Source organism: Emys orbicularis, chromosome 2 (genome assembly GCF_028017835.1).
Source record: "Emys orbicularis isolate rEmyOrb1 chromosome 2, rEmyOrb1.hap1, whole genome shotgun sequence".
Taxonomy (NCBI): domain Eukaryota; kingdom Metazoa; phylum Chordata; order Testudines; family Emydidae; genus Emys; species Emys orbicularis.
In genome coordinates, this window is record NC_088684.1 from 140,427,056 (window position 1) to 140,444,871 (window position 17,816).

Below are 17,816 nucleotides of genomic sequence, written 5' to 3' on the forward strand. Positions count from 1 at the left end.
GGGCATGATTCTCCGATCCAGGATGGAATTTCTGCTGAGAGAGACACTCTCACTCCAGAATAACCAATAGCCTAGAGGTTAAGGCACTCACTTGGGATGTCCAAAGCCCTGCTCTGAATCAGGTAAAGCAGGCAGTTGTACAAGGGTTTTCTACATCCCAGGTGAGTGCCCTAACCTATGGACTATTGACTCTTCTGGGGTGGGTCTCATGCTTTTTTCATGAAAAATTTGGATCGAAAACCTTTTGAACGTGGAATGAAAACAAATGATGAAATCGCTTGTTTTGTTTTTTGTGAAACAGAATTCTTGTTTTCCGGCCAGCCCTCGTGGCTGGGTGCCTCTTTGCCTTCCCCTAAAGAATTTGGAATTGGTCTCTGCTGATGGCAGGATACCAGGCTTTTTTTAGATCAATGACCTAATCCGTCATGGTAAATCATGTGTTGCTATACAAACGTAACACTGCATAACATACTCCCCTCTAGTAGTCTTGCTAGAATGTTGAATGAAGTTAAAGGGACACATTTTTTTTCTCCCCAGACTCAATGAATGGCCTGATGGCCCATATACTCGAATGCCACTTTTTCTCCACTCTGGTCATGCAAAGGAACCTTAAATATGTGTAGATATAACTTACATAAGTGGCAATGGGTGTAACGTGGCCGTAATTGGGCTGTGAATGGTTTAAAAAAAAATCTAAATGTGGTTCTTTCAGACCTTCGTTGTCTGACAAATGTGTTTTCCCCATCCCCTTCTGTACCCTCAAAAATATTTTTTAAACTTGCAGAGCTTGACTTGTTTCAAACAAGGAGTCCTATTTTTGTGGGCACAATTACATCCTTGCCCTTTATCGTCCTCAAATTTGTTCATCCTTTATCTTCCATCTGCAAGGAATTGGGGGCTCATTTTGTTACAGGGGCTTGAAATTATGCCTATAAAGAGCAGTAAAGGTTTTTTGGAGGTGTGTAAATTTCAAACAAAGCCAGAACTGTTGCACTTTTTCATGACTAGCTTTTCTGTTAAAGATAAAAGAATTGGTAATAGTGCAGATTATATTCTTAAATAGAGAGTTGACAAACAAAAAAGGTTAAGGGGAAAAAGTTGGGTGTGTGTGTGTGTGTGTGTGTGGGTGTGTTTTTGAAGACTGTTTGCAGTACAGGGACTATAAACAGGTTTCCTGGTATCTGATGCTGTACATGCAACTATTTTTGTATGACTGAGCCTTTTCATATAGAAACCCAGTGTTATGTGAGGCAATATCATGTGTGCAACATGGTTCAAGATCTGCTGCTAACGCATCACTGATGGAATAAAATCTGGATTTAGGAGCAGTTAGAGGGAACCTTGCAGCTTCGCTGGACTGATGTATTGATGCCGTCTGCTCATGATCCTTATTACCCCAGAATGATGGACTTCCAGGCTTGGTTTCAGGTTTAGGGTGGGCTATTTGGATTCTTAGCTAGCTCCTATTGCACCCGGATCTGTCTTGTGTGAGAGGTGGAGCAGAGCAGTCTCTGTAAATGCCTGACTGGTGTCTGTTTAGCAGCAGGGGGACGCCATGGCTGGGAAAAGATCAGACTAACAGTTTTCTGGTACTAGCCTGAGATCAGAGGATCATAGTACGGGCTGCAAAGGCTCTGTCTGGCTTTGCTCCTGGGAGAGCTCTCTGCACAGCTCCAATTTTAGAAATGTTTTCTTTGTGTGCCCTCCCTCCCTCCTCACCCCCACACACTTTGTTTTACTTTTCAAAAAGGGCTTTGTGGAAGGAACTCAAAATATGAAAACGAAGGGAGGAGACTTATTTTTGAGTGGCTTCCCTGGAAGATGGCTTAACCTGCTACAAGCTCTTTGTTTTTTGGGTCTCCGTGATCAGCTGTTTGAAGAGCAGGGAAGAGGCTTGGTGTAGGCTCATATTCAGGAAGGAATACGGTCAGTTGCTGGAAAAGGTGATGAGGAGTCTGGGGTACTGAGTATTGTTCCTGACTTCGACTCACTATATGACATGGGGGCAAATCTCTTAGCTTCTCTGGGCTTCAGTATCTGCAACCACAAAAAGGAGATAAGACACCCACGGGGGATGTTTTAGAATCATAAACTCGTCTTTGCGGAAGAGCAAAGTGTTATCACCCCCATTTTATTGATCTTCCACAGCTGAAGAAACGTTTTCACAGAGGCAATCGTGTCAATTACAGGCAAATGAGCCTAACTGGGCAAACTGGTTGAAACGGTAGTAAAAAAACTAAGACAATGAGACACGATAGAGGCCTATAAAATCATGAATGGTGTGGAAAAAGTGAATAGGGAAGTGTTATTTCCCACGATACAAAAACCAGGGGTCACCAGGTGAAATAAATAAGCACCACGTTTAATACAAACAAGAGGAAATACTTTTTCATACAATGCACAGTTAACCTGTGGAACTCATTGCCATGGCATGTTGTGAAGGCCAAAAGCATAAATAGGTTCAAAGAAGAACTAGATCAGTATCACGGAGGATAGGTCCATCAGTGGCTATTTGCCAAGATAGTCAGACGCAACCCCATGCTTGGCGCAAACCTAAACCTCTGGTGACCGGAAGGTTGGAGGGGAAGACACGGGGGGGATCGCTCCAACTGCCCTGTTATGTACGCTGCCTATGAAGCCTGGGTACTGGGCTAGAAGGGGGACAGGAAACTGGGCTAGAAGGACTGCTGCTCTGACCCCGTATTGCAGTTCTTATGTCCTTATGTAAAGGAACCAGTGAATGCAGAGAGTGATTTTGCTCTAGTTGAGTTGAATAGACGGCTACCTGGAGCATCAGTAGCCCAGAGCGATTCTCAGGGGAGCAGCTGGGGAACGAGGGATCTGACAGATGCAGAGAATGTAGCCTGAGTGGGGAGGCTGAAGTAGTATTTTTAGGCTGCAGATTTAGCATATAGGCCAAATCCTTCAAGCCTCACTCTCCCAAGTAGTTACAGTGAAGCCAATGAGGCATTAAATGTTAAAGTCCCTAGCTAAGTTCAGAGCACATTATACTAGGTTGTGTACCTCCCACTCTAAAGAGACCAGACCAAGGGCAGGAGAGGAGGAGAATAATCACAGAAATGTAGGGCTGGAAGGGACCTCAAGAGGTATATTGTCCCCATTTTACAGATCGGGAACTGAAGCTCAGTGAGATTAAATGACTTGCACAAAGAATCAGGAAGACTGGCTCATCTAGGAATTGAAAACCCAGGTCTCCCGAATCCCAGTACAGTGCCTCAACTGCAAGAGCAGCACGCTTCTTGCAGAACGAAGAGCAAGTAGGATCTGGCCCATGATCTTTTAAAACATAAATATGTGATAGTAAACAAAAGATCCCGAGACAGAATCCTCAGGTGCTGGGTTTGCACAGCTTGAATTGCTTTGATGAGCCTGTTACATGTTAGTCTGTCTTGCAAGCAGTAAGCAAAGAGCATAAATGGTACAAAGGGTATTAGTCTCCCTTAAATCTCTTGTGATTCCAAACTCTAGCAGATTACCTGTGTTTATTACTAAAGAAAGTTAAGCCAACACTTTTACAGAATGCCCTCTGAGGGTGTCCAAATTGAAATGCTTTTTGGGATTTCCCCCTCCCCCCCAAAAGGTGTTGAGTTTATGATGACATCAGTATTACCTGAGACATATGTGGCTGGATTTTTTTTTTAATTCGGTCACCTAAAAATCAACGCTTACAATCACAGGCCAGTATCGATGGACATATCTTTCTACCTGTCATTCCTCTGTGTCTGTATCATTTAACATCATCTGTGCTACTTGTAGGTTGTTTTGCCTCTTGTGATCAACCAGTTTTATGCAAGATGTATTAATATCTGATGATCATCCTTTACCAAACTGTCTAAGGATCTGTCTGCTTTGTTTGCTGCCTGTCAAGAAAGTAATTGCAACACACGAGGTTGTTACCATGGCAATTCCACAGCTGGATTAAGCAGACCAGACCACAGCACATCATTCACCGGCTAAACAGCAAGTTATTTAGCACCCTGGTCAGCTGCTTTAAACCAGTGTTTTGCTGAGGGATGGTTGCAATTTACATAAGGTATAAAAATAATGGAAAATTACTGAGTCTCTTACCACCCTAGCCCACGTTACTATGCACTATAATGTCCTATATAATCCCAGCTCCGTTTCAGAGAGGAATTAGCATGGGAGCAGTGCTGCTCTGACACCGTGGCTTTAAAAAGAAAACCTAATTTATGTTGTCTGTCAGCTTGACTGGTGACTTTCCCAGCAGGGAAAATTCTTTTCTTCCAGTGCCTGTCAGGATCAAATGGAACAGTCAACACACACTGCAGAAATTATTCCTAATTTAGCAATGTACCTTCAGTGTCCCTTTCAGTTCAGGGTTCTGTTGGCTGCCTTTTTTTGTACTCTCGTCTGGTAAGATCTTAGAACCAGGGGTGATCGACATCTTGAAAAGTCAGGCCTGGGTGTGCGTATAATAAATTATTGCTCCTGAAAGGTACTCCAGACTAAGTGCTTTGTCCACAGGCAGAATACCTTCCCACGGACTACTTTGTCCTAATCCTCACTCAGAGGGAACACTCTGCTTTATTGCTGTCAGCCAGAGATTATTGTTGGCGAGGGTGGGGGGGGAATAGATGGCAAGATCCAGATGGAGAATTCTATGGAAATCTCCCATGCTGAGAACAGGAAAATGCAGAATGACCACAATCTCATATCCTGTTTTAAATAACCATCCGCCAGTCTGGGTGGGAGTTGAACCTATACCCTCGAGACTGAAGATGACATTGCCTGAGCCATCCAGTCTGCCCCATCTCTCTCTTCCTCCCAACCCAGGCCCAGAAAATAAAGCATAAAAGCGTTACTTTGTACGTCTGTGGTGCCTTTTCTCTTCGTCTCTGAGCACTTTGCAAACATTAAACCTCACCACCCCCTCGGAAGCACTTAAGAATTATTTCACCCACTTTGCAAATGGGTGAAAACTGAAGCTCTTCGGGGCCACGTCTCCTTCTTTAACCACAAAATGTTCAGTCTTTCAGTGCCCAGCCTGTAAGCACAGGCTCTGTGTTAGAGGTGGCTGTGCAGAATGCACAATAAATAAAATACGGTAGGGTTAAGGTTTTTACAAGTTAATATGTTTGACCTCTCTAGATTGGTAGTATTCATCTCAACCTGATGCGCTTAGGTAGAGTAGCGGGTGCAGCGTGGGAAGATCACATGCCATCTGGAGTGAAGTAGGCAAAGTGCCATCCTAAGTTTCAGGACTCATGAGTATCCATGCGGAAAAGACCATTCTTCTGGTTTAGTGCATCTGTGCGCTTCCATCACTGGCACAAGAACAAAGCTGCCTATTGCTGTAAGGGGCACAGAGATTAGTTATCTTGCAATTCCCCGAATATTGCCATGTAGAGTTATAAAGCAGTGCTTTCCCAGAGGCCATATGGGTACTATACTTGAGCTACAGTGAAACGATTTTTTTTGGCCTGTGAATCTCTTTCCAGAGCCTTCTCTCAAATAAGGATAACTTGGTCAGCCTAATTAGTGGGGGAAGGATTCAACAGAAGACCAGGTTTAGCATCCTTTCCCTGCATGTCCAAAGCATGCTCAGTCCACCTGCTTTTTAGCTAGTGACATCACAGCATGTGATGTCCTAGAACGATTTGGATGCAGTAGAACTTCAGAGGTTGTTTGTAATTCTGAACAAAACATTCTGGTGGTTCTTTCAAAAGTTTACAACTGAACATTGATTTAATACAGCTTTGAAACTTTACTATGCAGAAAAAAATGCTGCTTTTAACCATGTTAATTTAAGTGAAACAAGCACAGTTTCCTTACCAAGTCAAATCTTTTTTAAACTTCCCTCTTTTTTTAGTAGTTTACATTTAACACAGTACTGTACTGTGTTTGCTTTTTTTTTCTTTGCTGCTGCCTGATTGCATACTTCTGGTTCCAAATGAGCTGTGTGGTTGACTGCTCAGTTCATAACTCTGGTGTTCATAACTCTGAAGTTCTGTTGTACTTGAAGACTCAAAGAATTATTGGTTGCGTGGAGGCATGTATCTGATATAAGATTATTGATTGTAGTACAGTCACTCCTGGAAGCCTAGAGGAGCCAGCGGACTTAACATAGGATAAATAAAAACAAATTTAAAATGTTGAACTGTTTTTTGCTGAATGCACCCCAAACCTGTCCTGTAGGGTATTCAGCACATAAATCCAGATTTATTTCAAGTTCCTATTTGCTTTTGCTATTCATTTTGGAATAAAGTCCAGAAGCAAGAACAATAAACCCTCCCTCCCCGCAAGACTGGCTCTGAGCAAATTCGTTGTGGTATACAGTACAACAGGGAGGTTTGGGGGTGTGGCTTTGTTCTGATTCCATAGGTCACTCACCCCAGGAAATGGTGTCGGTATGTCCCCCCCATGGCAACGGATGGAAGTGGCTAAAAATACTGCTCTGACAGCCTGGTTGTCCTTGTCTGTAGGAATCTGGCTTGTGACCATTGCTACCTGATGTCTTAGGGCCAATATCCTTCCCTGCTTTCAGGGAGACTGAACAAGGATCTTGCTTTTGTTCCTGCGGGATTTTATTAAACCAGATACACTTAAATGTGTGTTGGCCCGACCTCTAGTTTACCAGGGAGTTTCTGCTGGACCAGCTCCAGGCACTGTCTCATCTAGCAGAGCACTGGAATGTTGCAGGAGCCCAGGGAGATTAAGTTTGACAAAGCTGACCGCATTTGCTGACTTAGGTCCCTCTCTGCACTTCCTGAAAACACTCCCATTGGGGAGGTTTAAAATTAGCACATGTTGGGCTCTGGGGGCTGACTTGAGACTTGGGCATGACTTGCCACTCGACATGGAAGTGTGGATGTTATAGGTAAGGGTAAGATTTTGTCATGTGTGATGGGGTGTTTTTTTTAGTAGAAGTCAGGGACAGGTCACAGGCAATAAACAAAAAGTCACGGAAGCCGTGACCTGTCCCTGACTTTTACTTAAAATAACTGACAAAATAGGGAGGTTGGGTCCAGCACCCACCACTGCTGTGGCTCTGGGGTCCCCCCTGCTGCTCACGGCAGCCAGGAGCTGCAGGGGCCTCCTGCTGAAGCGGAAAATGTCATGGAGGTCTCTCATAGTCACGATTCTGTGACCTCCGTGACACAATTCTTAGCCATAATTATAGGCGCACACTGCACAGTAAGGGATGTAGCGTACTAAACTGAGCTGCTAACGGTCACTTGCAGAAGGCAAAATCTTTCTCTTTGCTGCTGTTTGATGTATAAAGGACTGAAGAGAAGCAGTGTGGCCTAGTGACCAGGGTGCTGGACTGGGAGTCAGAATGCCGGCCAGAATTCTGTTCCTGGTTCTGCCGTTTGTGCAAATCTCCTTTAGTCTTTGTTTCCCCTCCCACCCAGTCCATCTTGCCTGTTTTGGTGATAAGCTCTTACTGTGTGTTTGTACAGCACCTAGCTTAGTGGGGCTCTGCTCTTAGCTGGGTGTTGCACTAATACAGATTGGGTGGTGCATTGGGTACATGTCCTGGATATTGGGTTGCTGCGGTGGCTTAAAGGGACAGTCAGGTTTAAATGATGAGACATTCTTCCTTATGGACATTGTGTTTTTCCTGCTTGGCGTTTTGGGGGTTTCTTTGGCATTAATTTTAGTGCACGTGAGTTAAGCCATTGCATAGAAATGTACAGAGAACAATCTCCAAAAGCACAAGTCTTCCCCATCTTTCTGGAGACCTTTCACTCGAATTCTGTGAGTTACTGCTTACTCAGAGACCCACCTGGGGTTCCCAAACACCTCTTGACAAACCCATGTACCCGTGATCCCTGGTGCATCGTTCAGGCTTTAGAACAACTACAAAGCACCTTTGGTGATACAAAAAAGGACCCCTTCTCTTTGAAGTCCATAGTAAAACCTCCATTGGCTTCAGTTGCAGGTGGTTCTGCCCCATAGGTTCTATCACATAAGTGTTTGGCTCACAAACAAGAACAGGGTCAATGAAGTAAGCCAGTTTGTGCCCAGAATATCTTGCCGTCTTTTCCTTTTAGCTACAGGCTGTGCTGAGAGGAAATAAAGAGTGGAGTAAGGGTGGACTGACTTGATCTAGTGCATTTTTAAATTAAGATCAAAAGAACGATCACTGGTATCTGATACAACTGTTTGCCTGTGTTTGTCCTGCAGGAGTCTGAGTCAGAAAACAAGCTGGATGGAGAGACCGCATCGGACAGCGAAAGCAAATCAGAGTTTGGAGGGGCCCCTCCTGCACCTACATCAGATGACACTCCTGAGGTCTTAAACAGGGCCCTCTCCAACCTATCTTCAAGGTAGCATTAAATAAAACTTCTCCATTGCTTCTGGGGCTCCTAGCAAATTGGTGCACTTTCCCTTTTTACTAATGAGGGTGGATTTGATTTAAATCACTAGTCAGGAAGACTTGATTTAATCACAGATTTCTACATAAAAGTGCATTCTGGTTGATTGTTATAACCTTAATACATATTCTTCACAACTCCGAGATAGATATAGGGTTGTTGTTTTTTTAAAGGTACACACTATACATTTTTAAACAGTGGTTTATTTTGAAAACTTTTCAGATGAGTTTTACAACTATATCAGAAAATGAATGATTGTTTGGTTATTTCATTGACCAAAGGTAATTGAAGCAGATATTCATGAAGTCATTGGGAGGTGAACTATCTCCAATTCAACAGGTTAATCATTAATATTCGGAGGATGTTCTTGCCAGGCTGTATTAGGAGGAGAACATCATCAGACAGACATTTAAATTGTTTTATTTAACTAAAACAACCACGTTAAGTATTCTGGATTTTTTTCTTCAACAGCAAACATATCATATTTTAACAAAACAAGCACATGTCCCTCGCTTCTCACATTTATCTCCAGACTTCTTCTCTTTGTCCAGATGTATTCTGCCCCCAACAATCTTCTATTCATTGAACTTTTTGAAACTTTGCACTTTTAGAGAGAGATAAGGGATTGACTCTGTACACAAATTTGCAGAGGGACAATAGAGTTGAGGTCTATTATTTCTCACTTCTGTTTGTTTATTTAAAAACATTTTTGCTGTTAACAAGCATGTTACCTCTGGAGACACAAATCCACAATTTGAGAACTGCAAAACTAAGCATCTCTGATGCTATCTTCTAGACTGAGCACTGAGTCCCATTGAGTAGATAGAAAGATGAACCTAAATAATCTATACAGAAGCCTGTGGAACCCCATAAGATTGGGTCCCTAATCCATGAACTATTGGAACTTTTCTTAAACATTTCATGAATATATTGTCTCATACTATAGAATTAGAATTTATAATCCCTATTCCATGATGAGATATCTTTGAGCTATAATATATTTTATCTAAAACTAACTTTAGATAAGTTTTTTCCTCAAAAAGCATTTTATCAAAAAAATCCGATTTAAATAATTTTTATTTTTTATTTTTACTAACCACTATTTAACCAACGTAGGCAGGATGTTCTATCCCATCAATAGATGGTAACAGGAGCAACACACCTCATGGGTAACTGACTGCTCTGGAGGGACTGGCTTGGCTAAAATTGCTGTATTCTGTTCCTGCTCTCAGCCTGTGGAGAGAGCTTTGGGGCTGGCTGAGCGAGTTTGGTGTTGAGCTTGCTTTTCTTTGGCAGAATTGTGGTACAGTCCTTTTATTTCAGCAGATTTAGAGAGTTATCGTTGAGAGGTTTCTTTGCAGCGTGGCCTAGTGGACTGAGGGGGTACTGGATGTTGGGGCTCCTGAGGTTGAACCTCAGTTATGCCATTCCTGTGTGATTTGGGGCAACTCTTTATCTCCATTTCTAGTCTGTAAAATGGGCAAAATACTCCTACAAAACTAATTCAGACTAGGCAAGGCCCTGTAACTGTCTATTCCTATTTACTCCCTGCCACCTTCATCTGTCACTTTCTCACCCCAAACGAATCTTCAGCGCCTTCCGTGCTGTCCCCCAGCATAGAGCTCCCTTCTTGAGCTTACCCAAATGGCCGCTGTGTGAGCTTGAGCTTACCCACATTCCTCTCAGCACCAGAGCTGGGTTAATGGAACAGCATGACATTCTCACCACCCCCGAGCTAAGGATACGCCACCGTTTCCTGCTTCTGCCTTTCACCAGGAGGCTGTGCAGAAGAGATAATAAGTGCATCTCTCACTGCTTTCCTGCTAGATAGGCCCTTTGCCTAACGTTCACTTTTCTCTTCCTGCGATCTAGATGGAAGAACTGGTGGGTCAGAGGGATCCTCACTCTGGCAATGATTGCGTTCTTCTTCATCATCATCTACCTGGGACCCATGGTTTTAATGATGATTGTAAGTGCTGTTTCAAAACCCTTCGTTAAATGGGCCGTTATGGGAGAATGGTTGTCAGGGACCTACATGGCTGAGAAAAGTGAATGGATACACAGAGCCTTTTGCCTCGAGGTTCCTAGCGCTAACCTGGTCCTGTTTGGTCACGACCGAAAGCTGGTCGAATTGCTGTTCTGCTCAGTGATCAGCAGGGAATAAGGTTCCTCGTCACAATTACTATTTAATTGGTGCCTTCTTGGTGGAATCCTCCTGTTTCCTTTATTGCTATCGCAGCCCAGGTGCGTGGGTGGAGAGCTGTATCTGGTTGAGTGTTGGTCTGCCATTGAGCACTCTGTGTGTATAATATGTGCTTGAGGCGTGGCTTTATCTCGGGATTGAGTCTGTTTAGAGCTGATACAGCTCCAGGATTTTCAGCTCAGGCTGTAGAGGTGTGTGCTTTTAGCTCGAGATTCCAGGTCCAGTCCCTGCTGTGGGAAACCCATCCGGCAGCCTCGTTGCATTTGTAAAGACTGTACCAACTACAGTCTGGCTGTATCCCTGCTGGGCATGTTCCCTTATCATAGAATATCCGGGTTGGAAGGGACCTCAGGAGGTCATCTAGTCCAACCCCCTGCTCAAAGGGGGACCAATCCCCAAATCTCTAAATGGCCCCCTCAAGGATTGAACTCATAACCCTGGGTTTAGCAGGCCAATGCTCAAACCACTGAGCTATCTCTCCCTCCATGGTGGTCTTGAAGTGCCAGTCTGCCAGTCGTCTCGAGTGCATGGGATGAACAGTGATTTTTGTCAGTGCCAGTGAAGGCGGGATTGTCTCCCCAGAACTCATGATAGAAAAACCAGTGTTTGAAGTGCTAACGTAACTTAAAGTGAGGCTATGAGCTCTTGGAGTGGGCCAACCCACGGCTATGAAGGGAGTAGGGCTAGGAGCGTGTTGTGCCTGGCAGGGAAAGCTGCTAGCTCTAGCTGTAAGCAGGCTGAGCAAGTGAACAATTTCTCAGCCTAGGAGAAAAGTCCCCTTATGTCAGCTTTGGGAGTGCGGGGGGGAAGGGCAGGTCACTTGAAAGACAATAGAAGAATTCTCCTTGTGGCTCCTGTAAGGGTCAGTGTAAAGCTCCCACTTTTTACATGCACTTAGCATCCCATTGCAGATTATCTGGTCCTGGTTTAGTTTATCTGTGAATGATGCTGCTTCTTAATGTTTGTTTTTCAGGTGATGTGTGTCCAGATCAAGTGTTTCCAGGAGATTATCACTATTGGCTACAATGTGTATCGCTCATATGAGCTGCCCTGGTTCAGGACCCTCAGCTGGTAAGCAGCGCGACTAGAGTACTTCTGAATCACTTGACGCCTCATTGATGTGCAGCCAGCCACCACTGGGCATCTTTTGTAATATTTATACACTTGGTTCCATTGCTTGTCTGATGAGAGCAAGGTCTGAATCTCCCGATCTGTGCCGGGCGGTGGTGTTGAATGCTGTTACTAAGCGAAGCGTTGAGTAAACGTTTGATTTGTGGTTCCAGTTGCATTGCTCAGGCCTAAGGGTGTAGGGAGCCGTCTGGGATATTTACCTACTGAAATGTATTTGTGCGATTGGGATGAAACTGTATTGGCTGCACCCAGCGTCTGATGGCGTGCCACAGTGAAGGAGGGGGGGCACTGCCTCCAGTAGCTAGGAATCTGGAGAAGACTGTTAAGCAGTGCCACCTAAAGGCAAAAGCTTCCTAAGTAACATAATACTAAACAAAAATCGAACAGGGCTGTTGACATGTTCCCGTAACAGGGGTTGGGTGACAGCCAAGTATTTGCATTTAATGGAGCCGTGGCTTCTACATGAAGATCTAATGTTTTGATTAGAAGAAATGTGAGGGCTTGATTTTATTCCCCCCCCTCCCCACACGTGCAGTAAGGTTCCTTCACACTGCCCGAGCCACCTTAGTGCAAGTGAGAATCAGGCCTTGACCCTCTACTCCTGTCCACTCCTGTCTACCCCCCCAATGTGAGTGAATTTTCTGCAGACTTTCAAATAAAAATCACCATTATTCTGCTGCCCAGTATGTGAACCTTCAGGCGTCTCCTCCCCCCTGCACGAAGTGTAGATAGTGCAAGCTGATAACCTCTTAAGTGTACTAGTCTAATGATCTACTGGTCAACCATGTCCCATTCCCCTGTAGGTTCCTATTAAAGGGAATGCTGCTCTGTCCACAGGTACTTTCTGCTGTGTGTAAACTACTTTTTCTACGGCGAGACGGTAACGGATTACTTTTTCACCCTGGTCCAGCGAGAGGAGCCCTTGAGAATTCTCAGCAAATACCATCGCTTCATTTCCTTTGCCCTCTACTTAACAGGTAATTTTCTTTGTTTCCGCCAATTAAATTTGTCTCGTTGCTGTTTTTGAGCAGAGGTTACGTCATCAGCCTCTTGAAATGCAACTTTTTTTTTTTTTTCTGTGGGCAGGTAGGACACTCCAGTGTCCCCAGTGGATTTGCTCTGTCTTACGTACAAAATACGAGTGCGGGGAAGGATGGTCCAGTGGTTAGAGTTCCAACCCAGGGCTTGTGTGATCCATGTTCAGTTCCCTGCTTGACCTTGGGCAAATCACTTAGTCTCCCCATGCCTCCGTTTCCCGCCAATAGAACAGGGATAATAGCAATTGCCTACCTGACAGCTTGTGAGGTGCTCAGTTACTGTGTATCTAAGATGGCCTTGTTGTGAAAGACAGCCTACAAAATAGGGAATAATTGGGTTTGAGAGCAGCAGTATTGTCGCTTCCTCAGTTTCTTTTTCTTGCCTGATTTACTGGGGGAAAGACACGTCCTCCTTTCCTTGCTGAGGATTGTCCTTCCATCCCAGCAAACAGTGTCTAGTTTAGGTAGGGTGTTGGTGTAAATACCTGACTCTCTCCAGAGACTCAGTTTAAATGAACTTGATACTCGCTTTTGATCTTTCCTCTCCTCCTTTCGTTTTGCCTCCCCTAGTCTCCAGTCCTGGCGTGCGCACACTTCATGAATGCAGCGCTAGTAGGGAAAGGTGCCTGACTCAGAGCCCTGGAGCAATATTCCTCTTTCTGTAGACCTGCGACGTGCAGCCTCATTCCAGGCTTCCTTCACACCTCTAAGCCAAATGTGACTCACCCCTGCCATGAAACGAGCCAGAAGTGAAGCATCTCTGGCAGATGGAGCGATCGTTGGCTTTGAGTTATGTCTCGGTGGCCGTTGTAAAGATTTATTTTGGGGTTCAGACACGTCTGTTACGAACTGGATCCACGCCTGCCTAATTGTGCGGTGTAAGTGACCAAAACGCCCTGTCAAGGCTGTATCCCTACTTTGAACTTTAGGGTACAAATGTAGGGGCCTGCATGAAAACTGCTAAGCTTATCTACCAGCTTAGCTCTGGTCCCGCTGCCACCATTCTCGATGGATTCCCTCCCTGGGAAGCCTTGAGAAACCTTTCACCAATTCCCTGGTGAATACAGATCCAAACTGCTTGGATCTTAAACAAGGAGAGATTGACCCTTCCCCCCTCCTTCCTTTCACCAACTCCTGGTGAATACAGATCCAAACCCCCTTTGGATCTTAAAACAAGGAGAAATCAATCAGGTTCTTAAAAAGAAGGCTTTTAATTAAAGCAAAAGGTAAAAATCATCTCTGCAAAATCAGTATGGAAAATAACTTTACAGGGTAATCAAACTTAAAGAGCTCAGAGGAATCCCCTCTGTCTTAGGTTCAAAGTATAGCAAACAAGATAAGCACTCTGGTAAAAGGTACATTTACAAGTTGAGAAAACAAAGTAAATCTAAGACGCCTTGCCTGGCTTTTACTTACAATTTTGAAATAAGAGAGACTTGTTTAGAAAGATGGGGAGAACCTGGATTGATGTCTGGTCCCTCTCAGTCCCAAGAGCGAACAACCCCTTAAACAAAGGACACACACAAAAGCCTTTCCCCCCCCAAGATTTGAAAGTATCTTGTCCCCTTATTGGTCCTTGGGGTCAGGTGTCAGCCAGGTTACCCGAGCTTCTTAACCCTTTACAGGTAAAAGGATTTGGAGTCTCTGGCTAGGAGGGATTCCATAGCACTGTACACAGGAGAGCTGTCACCCTTCCCTTTATAGTTATGACACGCCCCCCAAATCACAGATAGTGTTGGACGTTCGGTTCCACACTGGCTGTGATTTCTTCCTGGAGCTTTAGGAGAAAACAGAGTTAATAAAACACATGTACCTTTAGACATACTACTGATTATATAAAAACTAACAATATGTTTCATTCCAAAAACAATTGTTAACCAGTTAACTCTGGGAAACTTTCCCGGGAGAGTGCATCAGCCACTTTGTTAGAAGCTCCCGAAATGTGTTGTATTTCAAAATCAAAATCTTGGAGAGCTAAACTCCACCGAAGAAGTTTTTTGTTATTTCCCTTGGCGGTATGAAGCCACTGTAGCGCAGCATGGTCTGTTTGTAGTTGGAACCGCCGTCCCCAAACATATGGGCGTAGCTTTTCCAGCGCGTACACAATGGCGTAGCATTCCTTTTCGCTGATTGACCAGTGGCTTTCCCTCTCAGACAGTTTCTTGCTGAGAAACACGACAGGATGGAATTCTTGATCCGGTCCTTCCTGCATTAAAACTGCTCCCACGCCTCGCTCGGACACATCTGTGGTTACTAGGAACGGTTCGTCAAAGTCTGGGGCCCTTAGCACAGGGTCAGACATGAGTGTTGCCTTAAGCTGGTTAAAGGCCTTTTGACACTTATCAGTCCACTGAACTGCATTTGGCTGTTTCTTTCTGGTTAGGTCTGTCAGCGGGGCGGCGATTTGGCTGTAGTGTGGTACAAATCGCCTATAATATCCGGCCAAGCCTAAGAAGGATTGGACCTGTTTCTTTGACTTTGGAACCGGCCACTTTTGGATAGCATCCACTTTGGCCTGTAGGGGATTTATAGTTCCTTGACCCACCTGGTGTCCCAGGTACGTCACTCTGTTTTGGCCTATTTGACACTTTTTAGCCTTAACAGTTAGTCCTGCCTGCCGGATGCGCTCGAAGACTTTTTTCAGGTGCTCCAGGTGTTCTGTCCATGAATCAGAAAAAATGGCCACATCATCGAGGTAGGCAACTGCAGATTCTCCCAATCCTGCTAGGAGACCATCTACAAGTCTTTGGAAGGTGGCGGGTGCATTTCGCAACCCGAAAGGGAGTACATTGAATTCATACACCCCTGCCTGGGTGACGAAGGCTGACCTTTCCTTAGCGGGTTCATCTAGTGGTACTTGCCAGTACCCCTTGGTTAAGTCTAAAGTAGAGATGAAGTGGGCATGTCCCAATTTCTCCAATAGCTCATCTGTGCGTGGCATTGGATAGTTGTCAGGACGAGTTACAGCATTTAGCTTACGGTAGTCCACGCAAAAGCGTATTTCCCCATCTGGTTTGGGAACTAGAACCACTGGAGATGCCCATGCACTGGTAGAGGGGCGGATTATACCCATCTGTAGCATGTCCTGGATCTCCCTTTGTATAGCCGCTTGGGCATGAGGTGACTCCCGGTAGGGTGGGGTTCTAATTGGGTGAGCATTACCTGTGTCAATGGAGTGGTATGCCCGTTCGGTCCGTCCTGGAGTGGCTGAGAAAATCGGTGCAAAGCTTGTGCACAGCTCCTTTATCTGCTGTCGCTGCAGACGTCCCAGGGTCGTGGAGAGGTTCACCTCTTCCACGCCACCATTCCTTTTTCCTTCATAGTAGACACCTGCAGGCCACTCCGCGTCATCAGTTTCCTGGGCTGTAAACTGGCAAACGTTTAATTCTCTAGAATAAAAGGGCTTAAGAGAATTAACATGGTATACCTTAGGCTTTATGTTGGAGGTGGGGGAGGCTATGAGATAGTTAACAGCTCCTAGGCGCTCCTGGACCGTGAATGGTCCTTCCCACGACGCTTCCATTTTATGGGCCTGGAGCGCCTTTAAGACCATGACTTGGTCTCCTACTTTGAAGGACCGTTCTCTGGAATGTTTATCATACCAGGCCTTTTGCTCTTCCTGAGCATCCTTTAGGTTTTCTTTAGCAAGGGCTAAAGAGTGTCGGAGGGTGTTTTGTAGGTTGCTTACAAAGTCTAGAATGTTAGTTCCTGGAGAAGGCGTAAACCCCTCCCATTGCTGCTTCACCAACTGTAATGGCCCCTTAACCTCGCGGCCATACACAAGTTCAAATGGTGAAAACCCTAAACTGGGATGTGGTACAGCCCTGTAGGCAAAAAGCAACTGCTGCAACACTAGGTCCCAATCATTGGAGTGTTCATTTACGAATTTACGTATCATGGCCCCCAAAGTTCCATTAAACCTCTCCACCAGACCATTGGTTTGATGGTGATGAGGGGTGGCAACCAAGTGATTCACCCCATGAGCTTTCCACAGGTTTTTCATGTTCCCTGCCAGGAAATTAGTTCCCGAATCTGTAAGTATGTCGGAGGGCCACCCTACCCTGGCAAAAATGTCTGCTAATGCCTGGCACACACTTTTAGCCTTGGTGTTGCTTAAGGGTACAGCTTCCGGCCATCGGGTAGCAAAATCCATGAAAGTCAGTACGTACTGCTTTCCTCTGGGTGTCTTCTTTGGAAAAGGACCCAGAATATCCACAGCTACTCGCTGAAATGGGACCTCAATTATGGGTAGTGGCTGGAGAGGGGCTTTAACCTGGTCTTGGGGCTTTCCCACTCGTTGGCACACCTCACAAGACCGGACATAATTAGCAACGTCCTTGCCCATTCCCTCCCAGTGGAAGGACTTCCCCACCGGTCTTTGGTTCTGTTCACCCCAGAATGGCCACTGGGATGATCATGGGCTAAGCTCAAGAGTTTTACCTGATACTTAGTGGGAACTACCAGCTGTCTTTGAGGATGCCAGTCTTCCTGGTGCCCACCAGAAAGAGTCTCCTTGTATAAAAGTCCTTTTTCTACAACAAACCGGGATCGGTTAGAAGAGCTGAGAGGCGGTGGGGTGCTCCGTGCCGCCGCCCAAGCTTTCTGAAGGCTGTCATCTGCTTCCTGCTCGGCCTGGAACTGTTCCCTTGATGCTGGAGACATCCGTTCCTCCTTGGACTGTGGACTGGGGCTTGGTCCCTCTGGAAGCGATGTAGGGGCTGGGGTTTTTTCCATTGACTGTGAACTGCTGCCCGCTGGTGCACTATGTGGTATCTCAGGCTCTGGCTGAGCCTCTTGGGTAGGGTTATCTGCTGCTTCCGCCAGTTTAGGCTCGCTGGTGCCCTCTGGCATTGGAGTTGTAGACGGGGTTGCAAGCGCTGGACTCAGTGCTGGCAATGGTTCGGGTGCTGGTTGCGTTGCCAGTTCCGGTTCTGGGACTGGCTTTGGCTGGGTCTCTGGGATTGGATCCACTACGGCTGTTGCAGTCGTTGGCAGGGGATCCGGTTCCACCACCTGTGTTTGGGTCTCCGGTAACACAGACGGGGTCCTGGTGGATGGCTCAGGAACAGGGATGGGGGTGAAAGC

General features: G+C 45.4%; 1 protein-coding gene across 1 annotated transcript in view; it reads left to right on the plus strand.

Moving 5' to 3' along the window:
* Positions 1-17,816, plus strand: part of CDS2 (CDP-diacylglycerol synthase 2) — a 47,435-nt gene that overhangs the window by 16,920 nt on the left and 12,699 nt on the right. Inside the window, exons 2-5 of the mRNA XM_065398159.1 lie at positions 8,170-8,312; positions 10,233-10,329; positions 11,537-11,634; positions 12,532-12,671. Coding sequence (XP_065254231.1) covers positions 8,170-8,312; positions 10,233-10,329; positions 11,537-11,634; positions 12,532-12,671 — 478 coding nt within the window. The remainder of the gene's footprint in view (positions 1-8,169; positions 8,313-10,232; positions 10,330-11,536; positions 11,635-12,531; positions 12,672-17,816) is intronic.